The sequence below is a fragment of the Lactuca serriola genome, chromosome 5 (assembly GCF_051521515.1).
Source record: "Lactuca serriola cultivar US96UC23 chromosome 5, Lser_US96UC23_V15, whole genome shotgun sequence".
Classification (NCBI taxonomy): domain Eukaryota; kingdom Viridiplantae; phylum Streptophyta; class Magnoliopsida; order Asterales; family Asteraceae; genus Lactuca; species Lactuca serriola.
Window position 1 is genome coordinate 350,335,237 of NC_136412.1, and position 23,701 is coordinate 350,358,937.

The 23,701-nt window shown below is 37.9% G+C and overlaps 1 protein-coding gene across 1 annotated transcript; it reads left to right on the forward strand.

Annotated features, from left to right (window-relative positions):
• The first annotated feature begins 421 nt into the window (after positions 1-421).
• LOC145055559 (protein root UVB sensitive 2, chloroplastic-like) lies at positions 422-2,887 on the forward strand. Its single transcript, XM_079003923.1, has 10 exons — positions 422-618; positions 692-835; positions 1,033-1,121; positions 1,231-1,315; positions 1,394-1,453; positions 1,556-1,649; positions 1,739-1,836; positions 1,921-2,100; positions 2,182-2,304; positions 2,363-2,887. The coding sequence occupies exons 1-10, from the start codon at positions 607-609 to the stop codon at positions 2,759-2,761; spliced, it is 1,284 nt and encodes a 427-aa protein (XP_078860049.1). The 5' UTR covers positions 422-606; the 3' UTR covers positions 2,762-2,887.
• Positions 2,888-23,701: the final 20,814 nt, after the last annotated feature.

Below are 23,701 nucleotides of genomic sequence, written 5' to 3' on the forward strand. Positions count from 1 at the left end.
GTTTACAAAATTTTTGTTTCTATCATATAATACTACTTAGTTTACAATTTTTTTTGACAAAAAACGGACTAAAATAAAATGAAAAATACAAGTTTATTTTTTCCAAAACAAAAAATAAATTTAAGATTTAATCTAAAAAAATAACAAAAAATAAGATATATTTTGAGATTAACCATATAATTTAATTAAAATTAATTTTACATTTCCTCCCCATGATCCACGGGTTATAAGTTAAACTATAAAAACAAAACACACCAAGAAGGCCAAATTCAAAAATCAAAACACAAAAGAACTACAGTATTAAATTAAAAATAAAAAATAAAAATTTTTGTCAAATGTTTTATGTCAGCGTGTTCCACCCTTTTAGGTTTCCTGGCCCAGCGTGTTCCATCCTTTTTAGTTTTTATATGGGACTAAATTTCTAAAATCAGTCGACTTGATGAATACCTGATTTTGTCCCACCAAACGCTCATTTGAAAAAGGTCCGTGTTCTGTTCCATGCAGTAGTTCTGTTCTATCTAGTATCTACTAAAGGCCGAGTTCACGGGTGGCGAAATCTAATTCGATAGCTGCCGGCGGCAGAAAAATTTTCTCTTCTTGCATGCCATGAATTTTCCGGTATGTCCCCGCTTTAATCAAAATTTCCCTTTTTTTTTTATACATATGGCGGTTGTTCACATTTTGATGACAGGAAAAGTTCAAACTTCTAGAGAAAGAAGCGGGAAATCCGTCGCCGGAAGTAGTCCCCGTCTCTGTCTCTGTCTCTGTCTCCTGGACCGAGACCTCAGACACCGTCTCTCGCCGCTTTGAATTTCATCCCGACGGCCAACTCTCCGTTAGTATTTTTATTTATCCCCTTCCTTTACGTGTTCGACTAAATGCTACTCATAATTCCAAAAATTTATGGTTTGCTCGATTTTGGAATCTCCAATTCTTATTAAATTCTCATCACCTGCTGTCATTCCTACAATTAAGTTCAGTTGGGTGTTTCTTGAATTCGATAACTGAATCAGTTGGGTGTTTCTTCATTAGGTGAAGGTGCTGAATGATTCAAGACCAGTTATCCACAAAATCTCCGAGTCTCTTGTCAATACTTTTCTCCCTTCGGGTTATCCATATAGGCGAGTTCATAAGACACAATTTCATATCATATCGAGTTCTCTCTCTCTCTCTCTCTCAATAAACTGTTAATCGAAGTGTCATTTCTCATGAAATTAAAACCTAATGCAGTGTCAATGAAGGGTATCTTAGATACACACAATTTCGAGCATTACAACACTTCTCCAGTTCAGCATTATCCGTCTTATCAACTCAGGTCTTCTTGTGTTACTTAAAAATTAGAATCATCACAAGTTCAAATTAGGGTTTATTGATTGATCCTATTCCTTTGCAGTCACTGTTATACGCTGCAGGATTAAGACCTACACCAGCACAAGCAACCGCAGCCAGTTGGGTAAGAAAGAGCTTTTAACAAATTCCAATATGCAGCAATTTTACGTAAATGAACCAAATCTGCTTCTGAAAACATTTACTTGATTCAATTGGTGTCAAACAGATACTTAAGGATGGAATGCAACATGTGGGAAAGCTAATGTGCAGCAAATTAGGTGCAAGAATGGATTCTGAGCCCAAACGATGGAGAATTTTTGGTTTGAACTTTGAATCCTTCCTATTTTTGTTTTAAATTATCATTAAAATTCTGTTTTAGATGGATTTTTATGGACCTTTTGATTTGTAGCTGATATGTTATACGACTTTGGCACTGGTTTGGAAGTTCTTTCCCCATTATGTCCACAACTGTTTCTTGAAATGGCTGGACTTGGAAATTTTGCAAAGGTAAATACTAAATACTAAACTGGTGATTAAATCATTTTCCTTGTAAGACTTTACATTATAAAACCTTTTTTTGTAATTTAACAGGGAATGGCCATGGTTGCTGCTAGGGCTACAAGATTGGCAATTTATTCTTCATTTGCAAAAGAGGGGAATCTTAGTGACTTGTATGCAAAAGGAGAAGCGATTTCTACTGTGTTTAATGTTCTTGGATTGGGTGCAGGGATTCAGTTAGTTTCTACTGTTTGTTCATCAATGCAAGGAAAGGTACAACCTTTTATAACTTGCAAACACATTGAAAATGTTATTCTCTTTTGGGTATTTAAATCTTTAATCTTTTTTTTGTAGATGGTTGTTGGGTCTTTCCTTTCTCTGATACATGTTTACAGTACATGTGAACAAATGCGAACTGCTCCTATCAACACATTAAATCCACAGAGAACTGCAATGATCATAGAAGATTTCATAAAGGTTGATTATTAGTCAAATATTCAAAATACACACCAAAAATCTTATATTTATGATTCAGACAGGAAAGGTGTCAAGTCCTGCAGACTTGAGGAACAGGGAAGATCTTGTGTATCCAAGGAGAGTGATAAAAGAAGCTGGAAATGTGAAAGTGGGGAGAGATTTGCATAAGGCTATGAAGCCTTCAAGACTTAAACAAGTGAAAGAGATTTTTCCAGATGAGAAATTTGTTTTGAGTTTTGAAAACAGGTGGACGGATATGGTGTTGGAGCAAAATGCGAGTGGTGAAGATGCATTAAGAGGGTGGTTGGTGGCGGCATATGCAGATCAGGAGGTTGAAAAGATGGAAGATGCGTATGAAAAGATGAATGTGATGATGCCTGAATTGGTGTCTCAACTAAAGGCAAAAGGCTGGCATACAGATCGTTTTTTAGATGGAACAGGTAGCCGATATGGTTGATAGTCTTTGGTGTAGTTAGGTTTACACTTTACACATATATAATATGCATATATGAATTTGTTTTGTGTTTGCTATCTCATCAATTAAATGTTAATGTTACCAATAAATATATCGGGTGAATTGAAAGTTGTAAGTTGTAACTCAGTAACTCACTGAATTTGGTGCACTACTGTTCATCATCACAAAAATGGTTTGAGATGTTCTTATCAGACTTCAATATCACAGAATATAATTGTTTTTTGTAGCATCCCTTGAACTAATTGTTAGGAGTGTGCAGAAAAACAAAAACCAAACTAAGAGCATCCATAATAGGAGCTTTTTTTTAGAGACTTTTCAAATAAAAAACTCTGGACATTTTAATAAGCTATAGGGAGAGCTTTTTCAAAACCAAACTTTTTCAATGAGCTTGCTAATTAGCTAGCTCTATGATTAGAATTTTTTTTTTTACAGTTTAATATTATTATATTCATATATCTATGTCACATATCTATATATTTTTCTTTGATTGATGTTGTGGGACCATAAAAACTACGTGAAAAGTCCTATAATGAGTGAGTGATTATAAAGCTTTTTGGATCGGTGATTTGGCGATTACATGGCTTAAAAATTACCAAATTTTTTTGTGAAAATACTCTCTTAGTGTGGATGCTCTAATAAAATAATTTAAAAACTGAGAGCATGAAATATTTTGGTAATTTCTTAGACCATACTGCGAAATAAGAACTCAAAGATTGAAGAAGACATTTAACTTTTGTATAAATTAGATCTAGTATATATAGCTCGAGACATGTATAAAACATCTAACTGTAATAGCCAAAGTTTAAAATTACAGAAAACTGTCTCGCAGTGGAATAAATATAAAATAGGTGTAATATCATAAAAATCCTATATTTTTACCACTAAATTGGATAAAGCTCTGATTTTATTTTTTTCGTTGACTGTAGACACAATATTTTCGTGGAATTATCACTTGAGACTTAATACCCGGTGACGAGCAGGTAACCTGTTCTATCCGGTCACCACTAACTTATTCCCTAGCCATCACTGATAAAGGGTTTCATGCATTTGAGAAGTGTTTGATGCTGAGAAGGGTTTCACAGTCCCCAATTTCGCGATTTGAAGCTCCAAAATCGTTGGTGAAGTAAGGTGGAGTAGAAAGGTATGTGTATGGAAATAAGAAATTGATGATTCTTAGGGTGGTTATCTTCGTCTATGGAGTATGGAGTTCCAAGTTTGAACTAACAAGTTGCTGTTTTCTTTTTTCTTTTTTAAATGAAACATATGGCTTCTACTTCTGGAACTAAGAAGCCTAAGGGGCCTAAGCTCCCTGAGAAGACATACCTTCCAGACTCTGATGATGATGATGATACATTTGATTTTAGCTTCTTGGATTTTTCTGAAGAAACTTTCAAAGCCCCCTCAAAACTATGTGATGATCATTTTGTTAACTTATTGTGTGAAGAAAACATATTAAGGAGGAGTATTGATGGAATGGTAGATGATGGAGACATTCCTGGTGTCCAACAAAATGAGCATGCCCACTTAGATGAGGACGATGAAGATGTTGGTGTCGAGTATAGGGCGCATGATCCCAATGTTGACTGGAAATAGATGAGGCCCCGATTAGGAGACTATTATGAATCACCGGGTCAACTCATGTTTTCTTTAACTAACTATGCAGTCCATGGAGGATACCAACTTTATTTTGAAAAAAGTGATAGAGTGAGGGTTATAACTAAGTGTGCTAGTGGAAGCAATGACAACAAAAAAATACAGTGTCCATTTAGGGTTGCAGCTGGATGGAAGTACAATGAAAGGACATTCCAGATTAAATTTTCTAATGAAATTCATCTGTGTGCTAGGAATTATCACTTTGGTTCCCTAATTACTAGCAATTGGTTAGCCAAACACTACCTGAAAGATGTAATCATGAAGCCCAAAATGACATTGCTAGAGATGTAAGCAAATGTGCTACAAAGGTTTTTAGTGAGTGTATCTGTTGGGCAGTGCCAAAGAGCAAGAGCTACAGTTAGGTTAAGTAATCCGGGTACAACTTGCTTGGTGGGGGTAGAAAGTAATCTGGGGTGTAACTATTTCAAGTGGTGTTATGTTGGATTCAAGGCTTTCAGAGATGGATGGAATAGAGGATGTAAAAGGGTAATAGGACTAGATGGTAGTTTCTTGAAGGGGGAGGTAAAGTGGGAGATTTTAACTGCTATTGGGAGGGATGCAGACAAGCATGTCTACCCAATAGCATAGGCAGTTGTGAATGTTGAGAATAAGGACAATTGGACCTGGTTCATTGAGAATTTGGTTGCTGATTTGGATCTTGGTGCTGGCAATGGACTGGTTGTTATCTCATACCAACACAAGGTACCAAAAACATATAAATAGTATACAATATATATTTCTATGTAACACTCATTAATTTTTACATGTGCTGTGTTTGTTTGTTAATTATAGGGACTTCTACAGGCTGTGGCAGACATACTCCCCCATGTTGAGCACAGACAATGTACTAGACACATCTTTACAAACTTTAGGAAGAAATCTGCTAATTTAGATCGAAAGAATTTGTTCTGAGAAGCTGTTATGAGTATAGTGGAAGGGGATTTTTTTTGCTACAATGGAGAAGATAAAGAAGATAACAGAAACATGATACACCTATCTTATGGCAAGGAAACCTGAAACCTGGTGCAAAGCCTTCTTTTCTCATAGGTATGCTTGTGAAGCGGTAGAGAATGGGGTCACAGAATGTTTCAATGACATGATCAAAGAAATAAGAAATAAGCCTCTACCTACAATGCTTGAGGAAATAAGGATTATCCTTATGAAAATGTTTTATCATCAAGGTCAAGAGGTAGTCAAATGGAGGGGTAATTGTGGGCCTAACATACAACTGAATATTGATGAATTTGGGAAAGATATGAGGTAAGATAATTTTTTATGGGCATGTATCCAAATGCATTATGTATTTATTGTTTATATGTACACTTTGTTATGTGTGTAGGTTGTGGACAGTGCTGCCAAGTGATGGTGATGTATTTGAGACTAGGTATGGCTACAATGGATAAAAGGTTGATTTAGCTACTCACACTTGCACCTGCAACTTGTGGATGTTGTCTGGTATACCATGTGTGCATAGTCAAGCTGAAATCAACTATATCCACAAAGATCCAAGCCAATTTCTTCCTTCTTGTTTCCAAAAGGACAAATATATTGCAACATACAATCAGAACATACAACCTGTAGGTGGAAGCAACTTATGGCCAAGGATTGAGTTTATTAAACCATTACTACCCCCAGTTAGAAAGATGCCTGGAAGACCCAAACTAAAGAGAGTGAAGCATGCATCTGAATCACAAGATGCCAAACACCCCTCACAAAGGTTAAAGGTTCCTAGGACCGTGAGGTGTGGAAAGTGCCAACAGATTGGGCATAATAAGATTTCATGTACAAATGATGAGGTACCCAAGTCCCCTATCCCAAAAAGGAAGATTGGAAGACCTAGGAAAGATGGGGGAGGCTAACCTATCTTTAACAAATTCCCTATAGTTGGGCCTGCTATACAAAGAAGGGATGTTGCTCCTCCCCTGTTTCAGAATCTGGTGATCAAGATGGTGGTCCTGCTGTTAGTCCTATGAAAAGGAATAAGATGATGGCAAATATAGGAGGGAAAACTAAAGTTTCTAGATCAAGGAACAAAACACCAAAGAAAACACCTAATAGGAAGCAACATAAGAGTCAAGCAAATGAGGATGTATCCTTAACCTGTGATGCTAATTTTGATGATCTTTTCACCCATAAACCTAATTGTAACATCCCCCTGTGGCACGTATCACAATATTATCCGATTTGGGCTACTCGGCACAAGGAATTCCCAAGGGGTCACCCAACCCGGTACTAACTGCTGAGTTCTTATAGGATCTGCTACCCTTACGGCTTTAAAACGCGTTGTGTCAAGGAAGGTATCCATGCCCCTTATAAGGAAATGTTTCGTTCTCCTTCCAAGCCGATGTGGGATCAGGTGCAACCCACCTTCACCCCCATTATACGGTTCGACGTCCTCGTCAAACACGTCGACCCGTGCCCCAACTCTCATACCATTTGTAACATCCCCCTCTGGCACATATCACAATATTGTCCGCTTTGGGCTCCTGACGCAAAAACTTCCCAGGGGGTCACCCATCCCTGAATTGTTCTCGCCCGGGCGCACTAAACCGCATAGTTATTATGGGATCTGCTGCCCTCACGCCTTTAAAAGGCGTTGTGATAGAGAAGGTATCCACACCCCTTTTTAAGGAATGCTTAGTTCTCCTTCCCATCCGATGTGGGATCAGGTGCAGCTAACTTGGCCGCCTTCACTCCCCATTATAGGTTTCGACGTCCCCGTCGAACACATCGACTCGTGCCCTAGATATTATACCATTTGTAACATCCCCCTCTAGAATGTATCACAATATTGTCCGCTTTGGGCTACTCGACACGAGGACTTCCCAAGGGGTCACCCATCCCGGTACTACTCCTGACCGAGCACGCTTAATTGCAGCGTTCTTATAGGATCTGCTACTACTCTTACGACTTTAAAATGCATTGTGTCAAGGAATCTATCCACACCCCTTATAAGGAAATGTTTCGTTAGCAACGTTCTTATAGGATTTGCTACCCTTACGGCTTTAAAACGCGTTGTGGTAAGGAAGGTATCTACACACCTTATAAGAAAATGTTTCGTTCTCTGCTTAACTGCAGTGTTCTTATAGGATCTGCTACTACCCTTACAACTTTAAAATGTGTTGTGTCAAGGAAGGTATCCACACCCCTTATAAGGAAATGTTTCGTTAGCAGTGTTCTTATAGGATCTGCTACCCTTATGGCTTTAAAACACGTTGTGGTAAGGAAGGTATCCACACCCCTTATAAGGAAATGTTTCGTTCTCCTTCCAAGCCAATGTAGGATTAGGTGCAACCCACCTTCACCCCCCCATTATAGGGTTCGACGTCCCCGTCGAACACATCGACATGTGTGCCAGCTCTAATACCATTCATAATATCCCCTCTGGAACGTATCACAATATTGTCCGCTTTGGGCCACTCGGCACGAGGACTTCCCAGGGGGTCACCCATCCCAGTACTACTCTCGCCCGAGCACACTTAACTGCACAGTTCTTATAGGATCTGCTGCCCTCACTACTTTAAAACATGTTGTGTTAAGGAAGGTATCCACACCCCTTATAAGGGGTGTGGATACCTTCCTTGTCACAACGCGTTTTAAATCCGTGAGGGTAGCAGATCCCATAAGAACTCTGCGGTTAAGCGTGCTCAGGTGGGAGTAGTACCGAGATGGTTAACCCCCTCGGAAGTCCTCGTGCCGAGTGGCCCAAAGTGGACAATATTGTGATACGTGCCAGAGGGGGATGTTACATTAATGGTAAGCAACGTATGAGTCTAGCAAATGAAGATATTCATGAACAAGAGAATGACAAGTAGGTGAAGGTGAACGAAAGAGTTACTTTAAAGGAGTTGTTGCTGTCAGGGTGTACACATGCTGATGCAGTGGTTGCTATGAAAGAGGTATGTGTTGTTACATTAGTTTTGGCTTTCATATTGTAGCTTTACTAACTAGCCTGCCATATTATAGGTTTATAGAGAAGTTGAGGAAACAGATGTTGATGAAAGAGATGTTTAGAAAAGAGATGTTTAGGAAAGAGAGATTGAAGAAAGAGAGGCTAAGGAAGAAGAAATTGAAGGAGTTGTTGTTGTCTGGATATACACATGTCGATGCAGTGGTTGCTATGAAAGAGGTATGCGTTGTTACATTAGTTTTGGCTTTCATATCATAGCTTTACTAACTAGCCTGCTATATTGTAGGTTTATGGAGAAGTTGAGGAAACAAATGTTGATAAAAGAGATGTTCAGAAATGAGATGTTTAGGAAAGAGAGATTGAAGAAAGAGAGGCTGAGGAAGAAGAAGTTGAGGAAGAATGAGTTTAAGACATAGAGGTTGAGAAAGAAGAATTTGAAGAAAGAGAGGTTGGAGCAAGAGTGATACCCTTGGGTCCTGGTTCTTACGATTTCCATTTGGAGAAAAAGAGGACTCCCTCTAAAAGAATTAGGAAACTGAAGTTCATGAAAATAGTCGAAGATGCTGATGGTGGTGGTTCTTCCAAAATCCCTTGGATTTTAGATTAAGAAGTTGTATTTAAGGAATGAATGGGTAGAATGGGCATTAGTAAATAGGTTGCCCTTTTTGTAAACATATACTTTTGGTACACTTGTCTTTTGGTAACAAGCTTCCAATTCCTGTCCATAATGTTTGGTAGAATTGGAAGTTTGGTTCTAATTAGGTTACATGGTATGGTAGTGGTTTGTGGGAAGCTTTGTAAAGTACATTCCCCTTTTGGGGCTGTTAACTGACATTGATATTTGGGAAGCTTTGTAAACGACATGGTATGATTGTTAACTTATCAATATATATGCCTTGATCACTATAATTGTTGTTACCTTCCATGTTTTGTTTAGTTTGGTAAGTAGGTTGCTATTAAATTTTCAAGATTTGGTTATTTTTATACATATGTATATATTAAAGGACTTAATACATTGTTATCATTAAGACATAATAAGTTGTTATCATTGTCATCTCTTACAATACCAAAATATTACCATGCCTAACACATTCATCAACTTACTGTCTAACTTGAAAAAAATACCCTTACACCTAAACTACTACCTTCATTCCACCCGAACCTAACTAATGCCTACAATGTCACAATGCTCTAACCGCAACATTGTGTACCATAAACCCAATCAGAATCACCACCACCAAAAGCATGACCATCATAAGTAGCACCACTTTCAACATGTTTAAAATATCTACTTGAATTGCTTTGTTGTTTTTGGCCACCTTCGAAAGCTTCAAAATCTCCATTTCAAATGCTTTATTATTCTTAGCCTCCTCCAAATCCATATGGAACTTCCACATCGTTTCCTTGTAGTATGTGTTTGGCAGTGGTGGATCAAGCCATAAAAAAATTCGCATTTTTTTGGAGTCCTGCACGACAACCACTTCTTCATACTGGTTCAACAAGACCACAAAAATAAGTAGGAAACTTGATATTATTTAATAGTTTGGACACCCCCTGAATTTCCTCCATGGATTATTGACAATTTTGGAGATCGAGAATGTCGCAGGTTTATCACACTCGGTCACTCGCATGTCAAATCTTCAGACCAACAATTCCTTAAAGCCTATTCTCTGTACCCTTGTGTGTGCATGTTGGAGGAGCTTACCATCTTTTTTTGGTTTGACGTTGGAGAGACGAATGAAAAAAAAACCTAGCTAACAACTACCTCCAACATTCGACTAAGTTTTGTAACCTGTTGAAACTGGTGAAACCAGCACCTTTTCCCTTTTGCCATAATTCCACGAAAATCTCATGTCCACAGTCAACAAAAAATTAAATTCAGGGCTTTTCTCAATTTAGTGCCAAAAACATGGGACTTTAGTGATATTAGTCCTATAAAATATTATATAAATCGTAAAAAACAATATACAAGTGCAAATAAACTGAAATAGGGATAACTAATGTCAATCAACCTAAAGACTAAAATATTGTAAGTCTTAAAATTTATCCAAATAAAATAATACGGATATCATCTCATTATTGTATGTGTTTTCACTATCAAAGTCATCAGCCAAATTCAATTCAACACCTTTCATCTCTCTTGATTCTTCACGGGATACTTGAAAACATTGTGAACTCCATCTAAATCGAAGATTCTAGTAATAGGTCGTCGCATACAAGTCATGGTGTAACTGGAACTCTCATTTTCGTTCAATAATGTAACATCCTAAAAATAAGGATTAGGTTCATTCAATTAATGGTTTGGGAAAATATGGAAAGAAATATATTAGTGTTTATTCTTTGAATTGTATGGTAAGTGACCGTTATTGGGCTTAAATAAAAAACAAAGAATTAGATATTATGTTATAAGAGTTTTAGCCTAAAAATTTAATTAACCAGTCATCATATATAACTTAAAAGGACTTTTGGTAGTTTAGGATCATGTGCTTGTATATATCTTGTATAAATACCATTGTATGTTGACGTTTGAATGAAAAGATCCTTACCACTTCCTTATCCATTTGCTAATTATTAGGGGTGTGCAAAAAATCAAAATGGAACTAAAAGCATAAAATAACAATGCAGAGTATGGAATATGTGTATGTTCTTAGAGGATGCTCAAAAAATACAATGCAAAAGGAGTTTCCAGGATGGATACTCTTCATCTTTAAATCTAGCTTCATGAATAGTCACCATATCTAATTTCTAGTCTTCATCATCATCAAATTAGAAAATCTATAAATTTTGAGCTCATATATATATATATATATATATATATATATATATATATATATATATATATATATGTTTAGATGTTTTGAATAGACCTTTCTCCATTCCGTATATAGAGTAAACAATCTCACAGCCTGATTTTCTTGAGTTCCTTATACTTTGTCTTTTTTGATGATTGACAATATGATTTTCACGAGTCTTAATTTTTATACCATTGATATTGTGCAAAAACTTCCTTTATTTATTAACATTATCAAACTCATATGTATCTTTCATTAACATATGCCAATATATACACATACATAAAGAGTAAATACAAAAAGCCTTGGACTATCAATGGGCTAACCTATATATATACACAAGCACAATACATAAATATATACTAACATCCTCTCCTCGATCGTAACAGGAGGAAGAAATCGGACGTTTAGACTGGATCTGAAGTCAATAAACAAAGTAGAAGGGAGGCCTTTTGTCAAGATGTCATCATACTAAGATGTAGTAGGGACATGTGAAACGTGAATATCTCTAATGACGACTTTGTTACGGACAAAGTGAATATCAATCTCAATATGTTTGGTGCATTGGTGTTGAAAAGGATTTGTAGACATGTACACAACACTCATATTATCACAGTAGACAACCGTGGCTTTAGAAGGCGAAAAATGAAGTTCTCTAAGAAGATTATGAGGCCATGATGTTTCAGCAACAGTGTAAGCCACACCTCGATATTCAACTTCAACATTCAAGTGAGAGATGATTGCCTGGCATTTTGACAACAAATATATATAATGTTGCTTCCTAAGAAAACATAATAACCGAATTTAGAGTGACGTGTACCACGACAACCCCACAATCTGCATCAAAGTAAGTAACGAGATTACGAGTGGGGGAGACATGTAGCTGAATACCATGATCAACAGTACCTCGGAGGTAACACAAAATGCATTTGAGAGAATGAAGATGTGGCTCTCAGGGATCATGCATGAATAGACATATCTACTGAACTGTGAAGGCTATGTTTGGGCGAGTGAACGTGAGGTACTGAAGAGCCCTAGCAAGGCTCCTAAACAACATGAGATAAAAAAATGGAGTTCCAAACGTATCCAGCTTAACATGAGTATCTTCTGAGGTACGAGATGTGTTACAAGTCTGTATCTGTGGACAATCAAGTGTTGGATATAGTGTCTAAGTCCATAACTTTATTTGGTATGTACTTGATCCGACCCGGCATGGTCCATTGGGTTGCATGGCATTGCAATACTTGGATAGACTAAATGAGAGAATATGGCACTTATGATTATTAATATATTATAAGTTCTAATATATTAATAATAGTGTTATTTAATTAGTATTGATCAAGTATTAATCTAGTATTAATTTGGTGATCAAAGTGACACTAATTAAATAGATAGGGTTGATTATGACAATCATCAATTCTTTTATGGTGGATTAATGATCCATGGTTTATGGGTTATGGATGTAACCATTTGGAGCTCCATGGATAGTCCATGGGAGTTACAAACCCATGGGTCATGAGAAATGAAGAGTCATGACAATTATGGGTCTTCTTAATGAAACCCTAATTATGACACCACTATAAAAGGAACCCTTTGGCTAGTGAAATCGGACCTAGTAAGGTTACTAGAGAGAGAGCATAACCGATTATAAGTGCTAGAAGTATTCTCTCAAGTTATTCCAAGTTTTTGTGGTGTTGTGTGAAGCATTTGAGGCACAACATTTGGGGTGCTAGGCTCACAAAGTCTTGAAGGAATCCAAGCAACAACAAGGTATGTATTTCTACTAGTTTTTATGTTTCATATATTCCCCATGCCATGCTAGTTAGAAAATAACCTTGAAAAAGAAATTTGCATGTATATAGAGAAAACATAGATTCAAGGTTATTAGGGTTGCATGTACACTTAGGAAGTGTTAGAATGCTCAAAACACATCAGTGGTATCAGAGCCTAGGATTGTTTTCTGTATACTTGATGCAAAACTGCTTGAAAATCGAAAATTCTGCATTCTGACGACTGTACTCGCCGAGTCCATGAACAAATTCATCCTACTCGCCGAGTAGGATAATGCACTCGCCGAGTAGGATCGAGCTGGGCAGATTTTTCGAGTTTTTGTTGCTGGAAATGGATTAAAATCATTATCCCAATCTGTTTTGGACTTGTAAAATCTGTTTTTCAAAATGATAATGATTATGTTAATCCATTTTACATGACTTTTAACAATTTCAAAGTATTATATATGTTCATATGATTTCTTGAAATTGCTTGACATGAATTTGTGTTCTTATGAGTTTTTAGAAGATCATAGGAATTATGTGTAACCTCCATGTGTGTTTAATTCTTGATCTTAATTGTATTGATGGTGTCCATAACTTGTCCTCAAGTTATGGATAACCAAAAGTCACTTCTTTTAATTGTGATTAAAGAACTAAAGAGGTTTCATAAAATGAAGAGTCTTCATTTTTATGAACCATTAAAACTCATAAGTTACAAATTGAAGAGACTTGGAATAGTTTCAATTCTTTCCTTCAAGTTTTGGAATTTGAAAAGTCTTACACTCTAATACTTTAATTCCAAATTAAACCTTAGATTTTTAAAAAGTTTAAAAATCAACACTTATACTATTATTATAATTTCATTATATAGATATGTATAAGAATATGTCATTCTTACCGTTAGTAGGCCTCATTCACGAAGCCGGTCTATAAGGGGGGTATAAGGTTGTTGCCTATAAAATGGTGACTTAATGGGTGTCCACTCTCACCCACCGCTTCCTTGATCGGTGGAGGGTCGTTAGCCGAACGGGTAGGATATGACTTTAAATTCTCATTAAAAGTATAATGAATTATAAAGTAACTATACATTATAAATTCCTAATCTTAGTTATTTTAGGAAAATGTGAAATTGGTGCTAGCCCATAAAATTACACTTTGTACCTTACCAAGTCGTTAGTGGAGCGTGTGTGGTTAACCGACACACTAACATGGTCTAGTAAGAGTGGAAAAGGGTAACTTGACTTTATTATAGATCGGTGGAGCGTGTGTGGTTAACCGGCACATCGATTAGGTAATATTGTTAAGGGTACCAAGTCAATTTGTATGGTTATTCACACCTTGTTTATGATCCTCGGCATCCTAGTCACAAACTTGAGAGGGCACATTCGATATTCAAACATGCCATTGAAAAGTTCAATGTATCTCAAAAGATCTAGGAGTTTCGAAACCAATAAAACCTAATAATAAAACATTTCGTCTTATGGTGGAAATTGGTAAATCGTCATTTACCTACCTTCAAATATTTTATAGTGTGGATTACGGCATCCCTCTTCCACCTATAAATAGTTTGTTGGATCCTAGCCTTAATATTTCATTTGGGTGACTTATTAAGGACTCTTAATCTAATGAAAATTATCTTCCTTCTATTCCAGATGTCTTCCAATAACGCTGCTAGCTTAAACCCTACAAGCTCCTTTTCCCTAACGAACTTGTGTGGTAAGGTCATCTTTGATGGATCGAACTTTAATGAGTGGATCAGAAACATCAGGATGATTACCCGCTATGAGTACAAAGAATATGTCCTTGATAGGGAGCTTAAGGTTGTTAATGAAGCCACTGCTACTCCAGAAGAGCTTGCGGAGTTCATTGCGCATGAGAAGGATGCCACCAAGGTGTCCTGCATCATGATGGCCACAATGACTCCGGAACTCCAAAAATCTTATGAAGATTTCTACCCCTATGAGATGCACCTAGATCTGATGGAAAGGTACCATCAAAGCGCGCGTCAAGAGAGGTATGAAATCATTTCCTCCATGATAAATGCAAGGATGAAGGATGGTGAACCCATCACCGGTCACTTGCAGAAGATTCAGAGGTTCGTTGACCGGTTGCTAAAGCTCAATGTTCACTTCCCTGAGGAATTGGCGATTGACATCATTCTCCATTCCTTACCTCCAAGTTATGATCAGTTTCGTATGACTTATCATATGAACAAGGAGGAAGTCACACTTAGCAAACTTCAAGGACTCTTAAGGACAGCTGAAAATGGCCTTAAGGGTAAAGCGGTTGCTACTTCTTCTCCTTTAACAGCCCCTGTTCTTGCAATTGGGCAAGGGAAGGGTAAGAAGAGGAAAAGCCCTTCAAAGGGTACCAAGGGTAAGACTCTTGATGTTTCCTCTTCAAGTGGGACAAAGAAAGGTCCCATTACTCTTTCTTCGAACCCAAAGGAAGCACAGTGCTTCTATTGCCAAGATAAGGGACACTTCAAGCGAAGCAGCGCCAAATATCTGCAAGATGTAAAAGATGGGAAGGTTAAACCCACCCATGCAGGTATTTACACAATATTGTCTAACAACTCATCTAATGCTAATTCTTGGGTGCTTGATACAGGGTGTGGTATTCACATTTGTACTGATTTGCAGGCACTAAGAAGAAGTGAGTAAGTGGAGCACAAGAAGATAAACTTAGTCATGGGCAACAGGAAAGCATCACCTGTTACCAAGATAAGAGTTTATTCTTTATTGCTTAATAATGGGTTAATGTTAGATTTGAATAAGTGTTGTTACTCGCCCGAAATGGCGAGAAATATTATTTCTTTTCATGGCTTGTACAAACAAGGTTTTACATTTTCATTTGATAATAAAAATGGTGCTATTAATGTTTATTACAATGATGTATTTTACTTTAAAGCAATACCTTGTGATGGTGTATATGGAGCCGTGAATGTTGTAGACAATCTAGGAAATAATGTGTTGTATATTGATTCTTCTGATAGCTTGGATAAAGCATCCTTGTGGCATTGTCGTCTTGGACATGTTAACAAGAAGCGCATAGGCCAACTCCAAAAGGTTGGAGTCTTGGAATTATTTGACCTCAAGTCAGATGATAGTTGCGAGTCTTGTTTACTTGGAAAAATGACAAAGTCACCCTTCACAGGTACTTGTGATAGGGGTGAGGGTTTGTTGGACCTTGTACACACGGATGTGTGTGGGCCCTTCAAAGTTGCTACAAGGGATGCTAATCGTTATTATGTGACTTTTACTGATGATTACAGTAGATATGGATATATTTACTTAATCAAGCATAAGTCAGAAACCTTTGAAAAGTTCAAAGAGTTTAAGCAGGAAGTTGAGAATCAATCGGGCAGGAACATCAAGATGCTCCGATCCGATCGAGGAGGAGAGTATCTTAGCACTGAGTTCCTTGACTATCTTAAGGAATGTGGGATTGTCTCACAATTGACACCTCCCAGGACACCACAGTTGAATGGTGTAGCTGATAGGTGCAATCGAACCTTGTTGGATATGGTTCGTTCCATGATGAGTCGAGCTTCGTTACCAATCTCTTTCTAGGGGTATGACTTAGAGACTGCCGCCCATATCCTTAATCTACTCCCTACTAAAAAGGTTGCCAAAACACCTCATGAGATGTGGACTGGGAAAGTTCCCAATTTGGACCACATCAAGATTTGGGGTTGTGAAGCTTTTGTGAGGCGTGAGACTCATGACAAGCTTGAACCCCGAAGCGAGAGGTGTATTTTCATCGGCTACCCACAGAGATCCTTTGGTTACCTCTTCTACAGACCCAGTGACAATGTGGTCTTTGTAGCAAGAAGAGGAGTCTTTCGTGAGAGAGAATTCATAAGCCAAGGGGACAGTGGGAGGCAAATTGACCTTGAAGAGCTTCAAGAGTCAAGTGGTGAAGGAACCTCAAATGCTGTCCGCCAACCTGAGGAGGAAACTCCTGTTGAGCCGATAGATGAGTCTATACCTCCAAGACGTTCCACTAGAGTGAGGAACACACCTGAATTTTATTATGGTTATCACATCACCACTGAAGGTGATACATTTATCAGTGATAGTACACTGATAGATTTGGATGAACCTAATAATTATAAGGAAGCCATGGCAGGCCCTGAGTCTGCGAAATGGAAGGAGGCTATGGACAGCGAGATTCAATCTGTGTATGACAATCAAGTTTGGAACTTGGTTGACAATGTACCAGGTCGTAAGACAGTTGGGTGCAAATGGATCTTCAAGAAGAAGACCAACATGGATGGGAAAGTACACACTTATAAAGCGCGACTGGTTGCGAAGGGCTTTACTCAAACTCTGGGAGTTGACTATGATGAGACCTTCTCACCAGTAGCTAAGATTAAGTCTATTAGAGTGTTGTTAGCCATAGCTGCATTTCATGACTATGAGATATGGCAAATGGATGTCAAAGCCTCTTTCCTTAATAGGAAGTTGGCTGAGGATGTTTACATGGCTCAGCCAGAGGGTTTTGTCGATCCAAAATACCCTAATAGAGTGTGTAAGCTTGAAAAATCCATTTATGGATTGAAACAAGCATCTCGTAGGTGGAATCTTTGCTTTGATGAGAAAGTCAAAGAGTTTGGCTTTTCTAGGTGTGAGGATGAGTCTTGTGTGTATGTCAGGGCTAGTGGGAGCATAGTTAGCTTCCTGGTGTTGTATGTGGATGACATACTTCTCATAGGAAACGACATCCCAACTTTGCAGGAGGTTAAGGCCTGGCTTGGGAAGTGTTTTGCTATGAAGGACCTTGGGGAAGCTGCCTATATCCTAGGGATAAGGATATTGAGAGATAAGAGTAAGAGACTAATTGGACTTAGTCAAAGTACTTATGTGGATAAGGTACTGAAGAGGTTCAGTATGCAAGATTCCAAGAAAGGAGAATTACCAATCCAGAGTAATGCCAAGCTAAGTAATACTTAGAGTCCGAGTATAGAGGCCGAGATAGCTGAAATGAGTCAGGTACCATATGCTTCCGCTGTGGGCTCGATCATGTATGCTATGACTTGTACTCGCCCTGATGTGGCCTTTGCTTTGAGCATGGTTAGTAGATATCAAGGGAACCCTGTCAAGGCACACTGGACAGCGGTAAAGAACATTCTCATGTATTTGCGGAGGACTAAGGACTGGGTCCTTACCCTCGGAGGCAGTGATGACTTGAGAGTGGAAGGATATAGTGATGCTAGCTTTCAAACTGATAGGGATAATTTCCGCTCTCAGTCAGGCTGGGTCTTTATCCTAAATGGAGGAGCCATTACTTGGAAAAGTTCCAAGCAGGAGACAGTAGCTGATTCGACTTGTGAATCAGAGTACATAGCAGCAAGCGAGGCAGCAAAAGAGGCGATGTGGCTAAAGAACTTCATCGGAGACCTTGGAGTTGTACCAGCTATAAAGGAGCCAATGGAAATTTTCTGTGACAGTGAAAGTGCGGTTGCTTTGGCGAAAGAACCAAGAGATCACGGGAGATCTAGGCACATTGACAGAAAATACCATTTCATCAGACATAGAATAGAAGAAGGACTCCTCGTGGCAAAGAGGGTATCATCAGATGAGAACCCGGCAGATCCCCTCACGAAGGGACTAAGTAGGGTTAAGCATTTACAACATGCAAGGCGCATTCGGCTGAAGGATGATATTAGTTTCGATAATTAGATTCCTGAAACTTGTAAAATGTAATTGACATTATGATAAATAAAAGTTGTTATTTATTTATGAGTAAGGTGTTACTATCTTGTGTTGATTGTTTACTATGTTTCAATTTTGCATGTTTTTACTTCTAGAATAATTATGTTATGGTATATATCATATTATTCAAACCATCCACAGTCGGTCAAACTTTGGAAGTAAGTATTGATTCAAGACTGTCATGAATCTGGCTTGTATGATTTGTCTAAAGTGCTTTAGACAATGCAATGGTTGCTACAACATTCATGAGTACTCATAAGGGATGAGTATTGGATTCAACCCACGCTCACTTGCATCACTTCATGTAATTTATCTCGAGTGATCGTGAGACGGTAATATCATATAAATCTTCAAACCTAGAGATATGAGTTGTTGACTATGAGTTTGTTATTCATTGATTGTACGAAAACGCATTGGTAACTCGATGTTATAAAACGTGCCTTTGTGAGTAATTCAACAAGTAGTTAGTACAAGCATATCAGTTGAAGTTTATCTGTTCCTTCTAGAAATAGAAGCGATATCTGGGCCCCTCGATGATTTGGTTTTGACCTATGTACCGGGCCCGGTCAGAACCTAATTGATGTGTTCAATTTAGTTCTATGTCGAAACAAATCGGAAATCGAGAAACAAATGCTGGACAATAAGTAAGACCATGTTCCATGTGTTTGTCCGGCTGATATCATGAGAGCAGAGGATTATATGATCACTTATCTTAAATGGCGTATCATCATCATCTCAGTTCCAAGAGACTTTGAAAGAGCTACAATTGCTAGTCAGATTTTGAAGTCATATTTGCAAATATAGTTATTAGACTTATCCAAGTGGGAGACTGTTGGATATAGTGTCTAAGTCCATAACTTTATTTGGTATGTACTTGATCCGACCCGGCATGGTCCATTTGGGTTGCATGGCATTGCAATACTTGGATAGACTAAATGAGAGAATATGGCACTTATGATTATTAATATATTATAAGTTCTAATATATTAATAATAGTGTTATTTAATTAGTATTGATCAAGTATTAATCCAGTATTAATTTGGTGATCAAAGTGACACTAATTAAATAGATAGGGTTGATTATGACAATCATCAATTCTTTTATGGTGGATTAATGATCCATGGTTTATGGGTTATGGATGTAACCATTTGGAGCTCCATGGATAGTCCATGGGAGTTACAAACCCATGGGTCATGAGAAATGAAGAGTCATGACAATTATGGGTCTTCTTAATGAAACCCTAATTGTGACACCACTATAAAAGGAACCCTTTGGCTAGTGAAATCGGACCTAGTAAGGTTACTAGAGAGAGAGCATAACCGATTATAAGTGCTAGAAGTATTCTCTCAAGTTATTCCAAGTTTTTGTGGTGTTGTGTGAAGCATTTGAGGCACAACATTTGGGGTGCTAGGCTCACAAAGTCTTGAAGGAATCCAAGCAACAACAAGGTATGTATTTCTACTAGTTTTTATGTTTCATATATTCCCCATGCCATGCTAGTTAGAAAATAACCTTGAAAAAGAAATTTGCATGTATATAGAGAAAACATAGATTCAAGGTTATTAGGGTTGCATGTACACTTAGGAAGTGTTAGAATGCTCAAAACCCATCATCAAGAATATCCAAAGCATATTTCTTCTGGATGAAGAACATTTCGCTGCTGTTGTGCTGAACAGAAATGCCCAAGAAAGAATTAAGATCGCCAAAGGATGTCATGGAAAACTCTTGACTGTGAGAGTTAATAAATCATTTTAGAAAATCCTAAGATGAAGTAGTAAGAACAATATCATCTAGATAGAGAAGTAGATAAGCAAGAGAATGACCATCCTTGTAGATGAAAAAGGAATAATCACATCGACTTTGAGTGAACCCAATCTTGCAAAGTGTAATGCCAGTGTTTCCGGGCTTGCCATTTTTAGCAATGTAATAGTCTAGGTTAACCTTTGTAACCCGTTTTGAAATAATAGGAGTGTATTATTTGAGTATTATGTGTTTTGTGCTTAATTGTGTGTCTTAATTTAATTAAGAATAAAAATAAGCGTCAAAATGAAATGTTAGATAAAGCTGATATCTATGGATAAAGTTGTAGTGGTCGAAACAAGGATTCCGGAGATATAAGGAATGCCGAAATCTGAGTTATAACGAAGAAGTTATGACCTGTCGAAGTTTCACGATAGAACCGGCACGACCCAACGCGACGTAAATAGTGAATTTAAGGTAGATAGATATCTATCCTTAGTGATCTAAATGAGAATTGAAGATCTCATCGATAGTAGTGCAACGACGGAAAGACGGGCGGAAACGGAGTTCAGATGAAGGAGTTATGAATTTCGAACGAAGTTTTCCTGTCCCCGCCTACTAAAGATAATATATAAGTAATATACTTATAATATATTAAAAATAAAGTCAAGATTAGCCAATGGAGTCTAAACGAGAGTTGTAGAGCATAATCTCACCTTCGCGGCGATATAAAGAACGTCGAAAACGGAGTTCGTATGCGAAAGTTATGAATTTTTGAAGTTCGGGGCGCGAAACCCCAAAACTGTCAGAGACCACGACGTGGCAAGCAATGCCACGACGTGGAAAATCTCCTGTCACCTCCGGAAGGCCCCCAGATGCAACTTGGGATGACGCATGCAGTGACGACCAAGCCCACGACGTGGAAAAAGGTTGCCACGACGTGGCAAGGGCCAAATTTTCCCTATAAATAGATTTGAAGGGCCAGCTGTTTAGGGTTGCTATTTTCTCTCTTCTCTCTCCCGTTTTGCATCGATTTGCGTACCAGAAATACCCTGAAGCCCCGGTATTGTTCCCGAGTCCCGAGGCAAGTCCCGAGATCCCGAAGATCCCGAGAAGTGCGGTTCCCGAGCCGAAGCTCTGCCCACGAGAAGTTCGATTTTTGTGAAGATCTTTCAGATCTGCTGAGGATTACTACTTCTGCAAGTCGTAGTGTTGTCCGATCATCTTCTGATCAAGTGAGTGTATACTACCTTTCATAAATACGATAATAATACAAGTATGGTTTGAGTGTATTAAGTATATTGTTGTTTATATGTGTGAATGTGTATTTACTTTCTTCTATCTCATAGATATGATTATTCTCTATGAAATACATGTTATGTGTGTGTGTGCCTCATCTGTTATGTGGAATATGTATTGATTAAAGCATGCTATACAATTTTTTAAACTATGTATAAAAATGTATATTTTTATCTACTAATATGTTGGGTAGAACATGGGTAGATAGTTGGTGTGTAATAAACAGATGAGAGGCCTCGTTGTTGTTTGATTTAGTCATCTAGCGGAGTTTAGATGACGACCACTGGCTATTCTAGACAGTCTTGTGGAAACATTAGCAGGTTCGCCACCTGTAGGTGTTAATGAACTTGGGTGTTCATTCGCTGTACTCCATCCCCCTCGTGGTTGCCTTATTTGACTTATATTGCTGAGGTACCCCCGAAGCATGTGTTGTCGCCCCGATGAAATATTCTTAGACTAGGTCCCTTGTGTTAGTTGTTTTAGGGACATAAAGTGAGAATAACGGGAATGGGTAATTGGGTTATTGTTGGTTGGTGGAAATTAAATATGATTATTTATTGTGGGTTGAAAACCCTATATGCTCACCAGGCTCCCAAGCCTGACCCACTCAGTTTTATTTGTATTACAGGAAGTGGCGCGAGGGCATGAGATGGATGAACCATCAGTTGTTTTGTTTACAAGTCTGTATATGTATATATTTGTTGAATGACTTGTAATGTTATCGTTTATGCTTATTGGTCTGTATCGGAACATGACACCCCGAGTTTTGATTATATAATGAAAAATACATTTCTTTTATGAAATGCTTTGGTAAACATTGTTTTATCATGTTTTGTTTTTGGGAACAAATTCCGCAACTCTTTCAAATCAAAAGGATTTAATCTGAAAATTATTTTAAAAGCATAAATGAAATCGGTCTTTTCTGGCCGAGATTTTGGGGATGTCACACAAAGCAATGGTAGCATGAATGTGAATGTGGGGCCTTTTTTAGTCCATATAATGACTTTTAAAGTAGACAAACATAGTTGGAGTGAGCAGGATCATGAAATCCAGGGGCTAATGCATGTATATTGTCTCCTGAAGGTGACCATGATGAAAGACATTCTTCACATCAAGCTGATGAACATACCAATGCTGAGAGACAACAAAACTGAGAACAATCCAGATAGTGGTAGGTTTGACCACCAGACTAAAGGTCTCATCACAATTGATTTCAGGACGAGACTTTTACCATTAGCCACCAAACGAGACTTGTACCTACTTAAAGAGTCGTCTGCATTTTGTTTCTTCTTAAATAGCTAAATGAATCGAACAATATTAATCCCTTGGGTCATGGAACTAGAGTCCATGTTTCATGTTTCATTAATGCATCATATTCCTCTTGCATAGCTGAAAGCCAGTGAGGATCATGTAAAGCATGTAAGTAAGATCGGGAAAGAGACGAATCAGTTTTGGTAAGGAGATTTAGATGGGAAACAAGTTTATGAATACTGTGTTTGGCTCTAGCAAGCGTGGGGTGAGAAGAGGTGGGGGTAGGTAAGGGGTCGGTGGTGACAAGGGAAGTCGGAATCGAGTGAGTATCAGAAAAAAAAATTCAGTGAAATGTGGGTCGTCATAGGAAGGACAACCGCGAATGGTGAGTTAGCTGGTAGAGAAGTGACATTAACAAGAGTAAGAGGAGGTGAAGTGTGGAAGTTCTGAGCCATGGGAGAGGACAACTCAAGATCATCGATGAAGTCATATGAAGGTGGGTCATTAGGAGTGAGAGAGTCGAAAGGAAATATAGTCTCATCAAAGACGACATGGCGATAAATTATTATCATTTTAAAGGAGAGATCATAGCATCGATAAACACGATAATGAGAAAGGTAACCTAAAATGACGCACATAGTAGTATGAGGGGCAAGTTTGTGAGTCAGGTTGAGATAGGGGTAACATAAGCAACCGAAAATTTTAAGGTGAGAGTATGTAAGGTGTTTTTGAAAAAGTTTGAAGTGTGGTGTAGTGTTTTTGATGGTAGTAAATGGAAGAATATTTAA

Excerpts from the sequence above, each read along its gene's own strand:
- LOC145055559 (XM_079003923.1), top strand. Across the intron at positions 1,454-1,555 it reads AAGCAACCGCAGCCAGTTGG|ATACTTAAGGATGGAATGCA; the intron begins GTAAGAAAGAGC and ends GGTGTCAAACAG. Across the intron at positions 2,305-2,362 it reads TCATAGAAGATTTCATAAAG|ACAGGAAAGGTGTCAAGTCC; the intron begins GTTGATTATTAG and ends TTTATGATTCAG.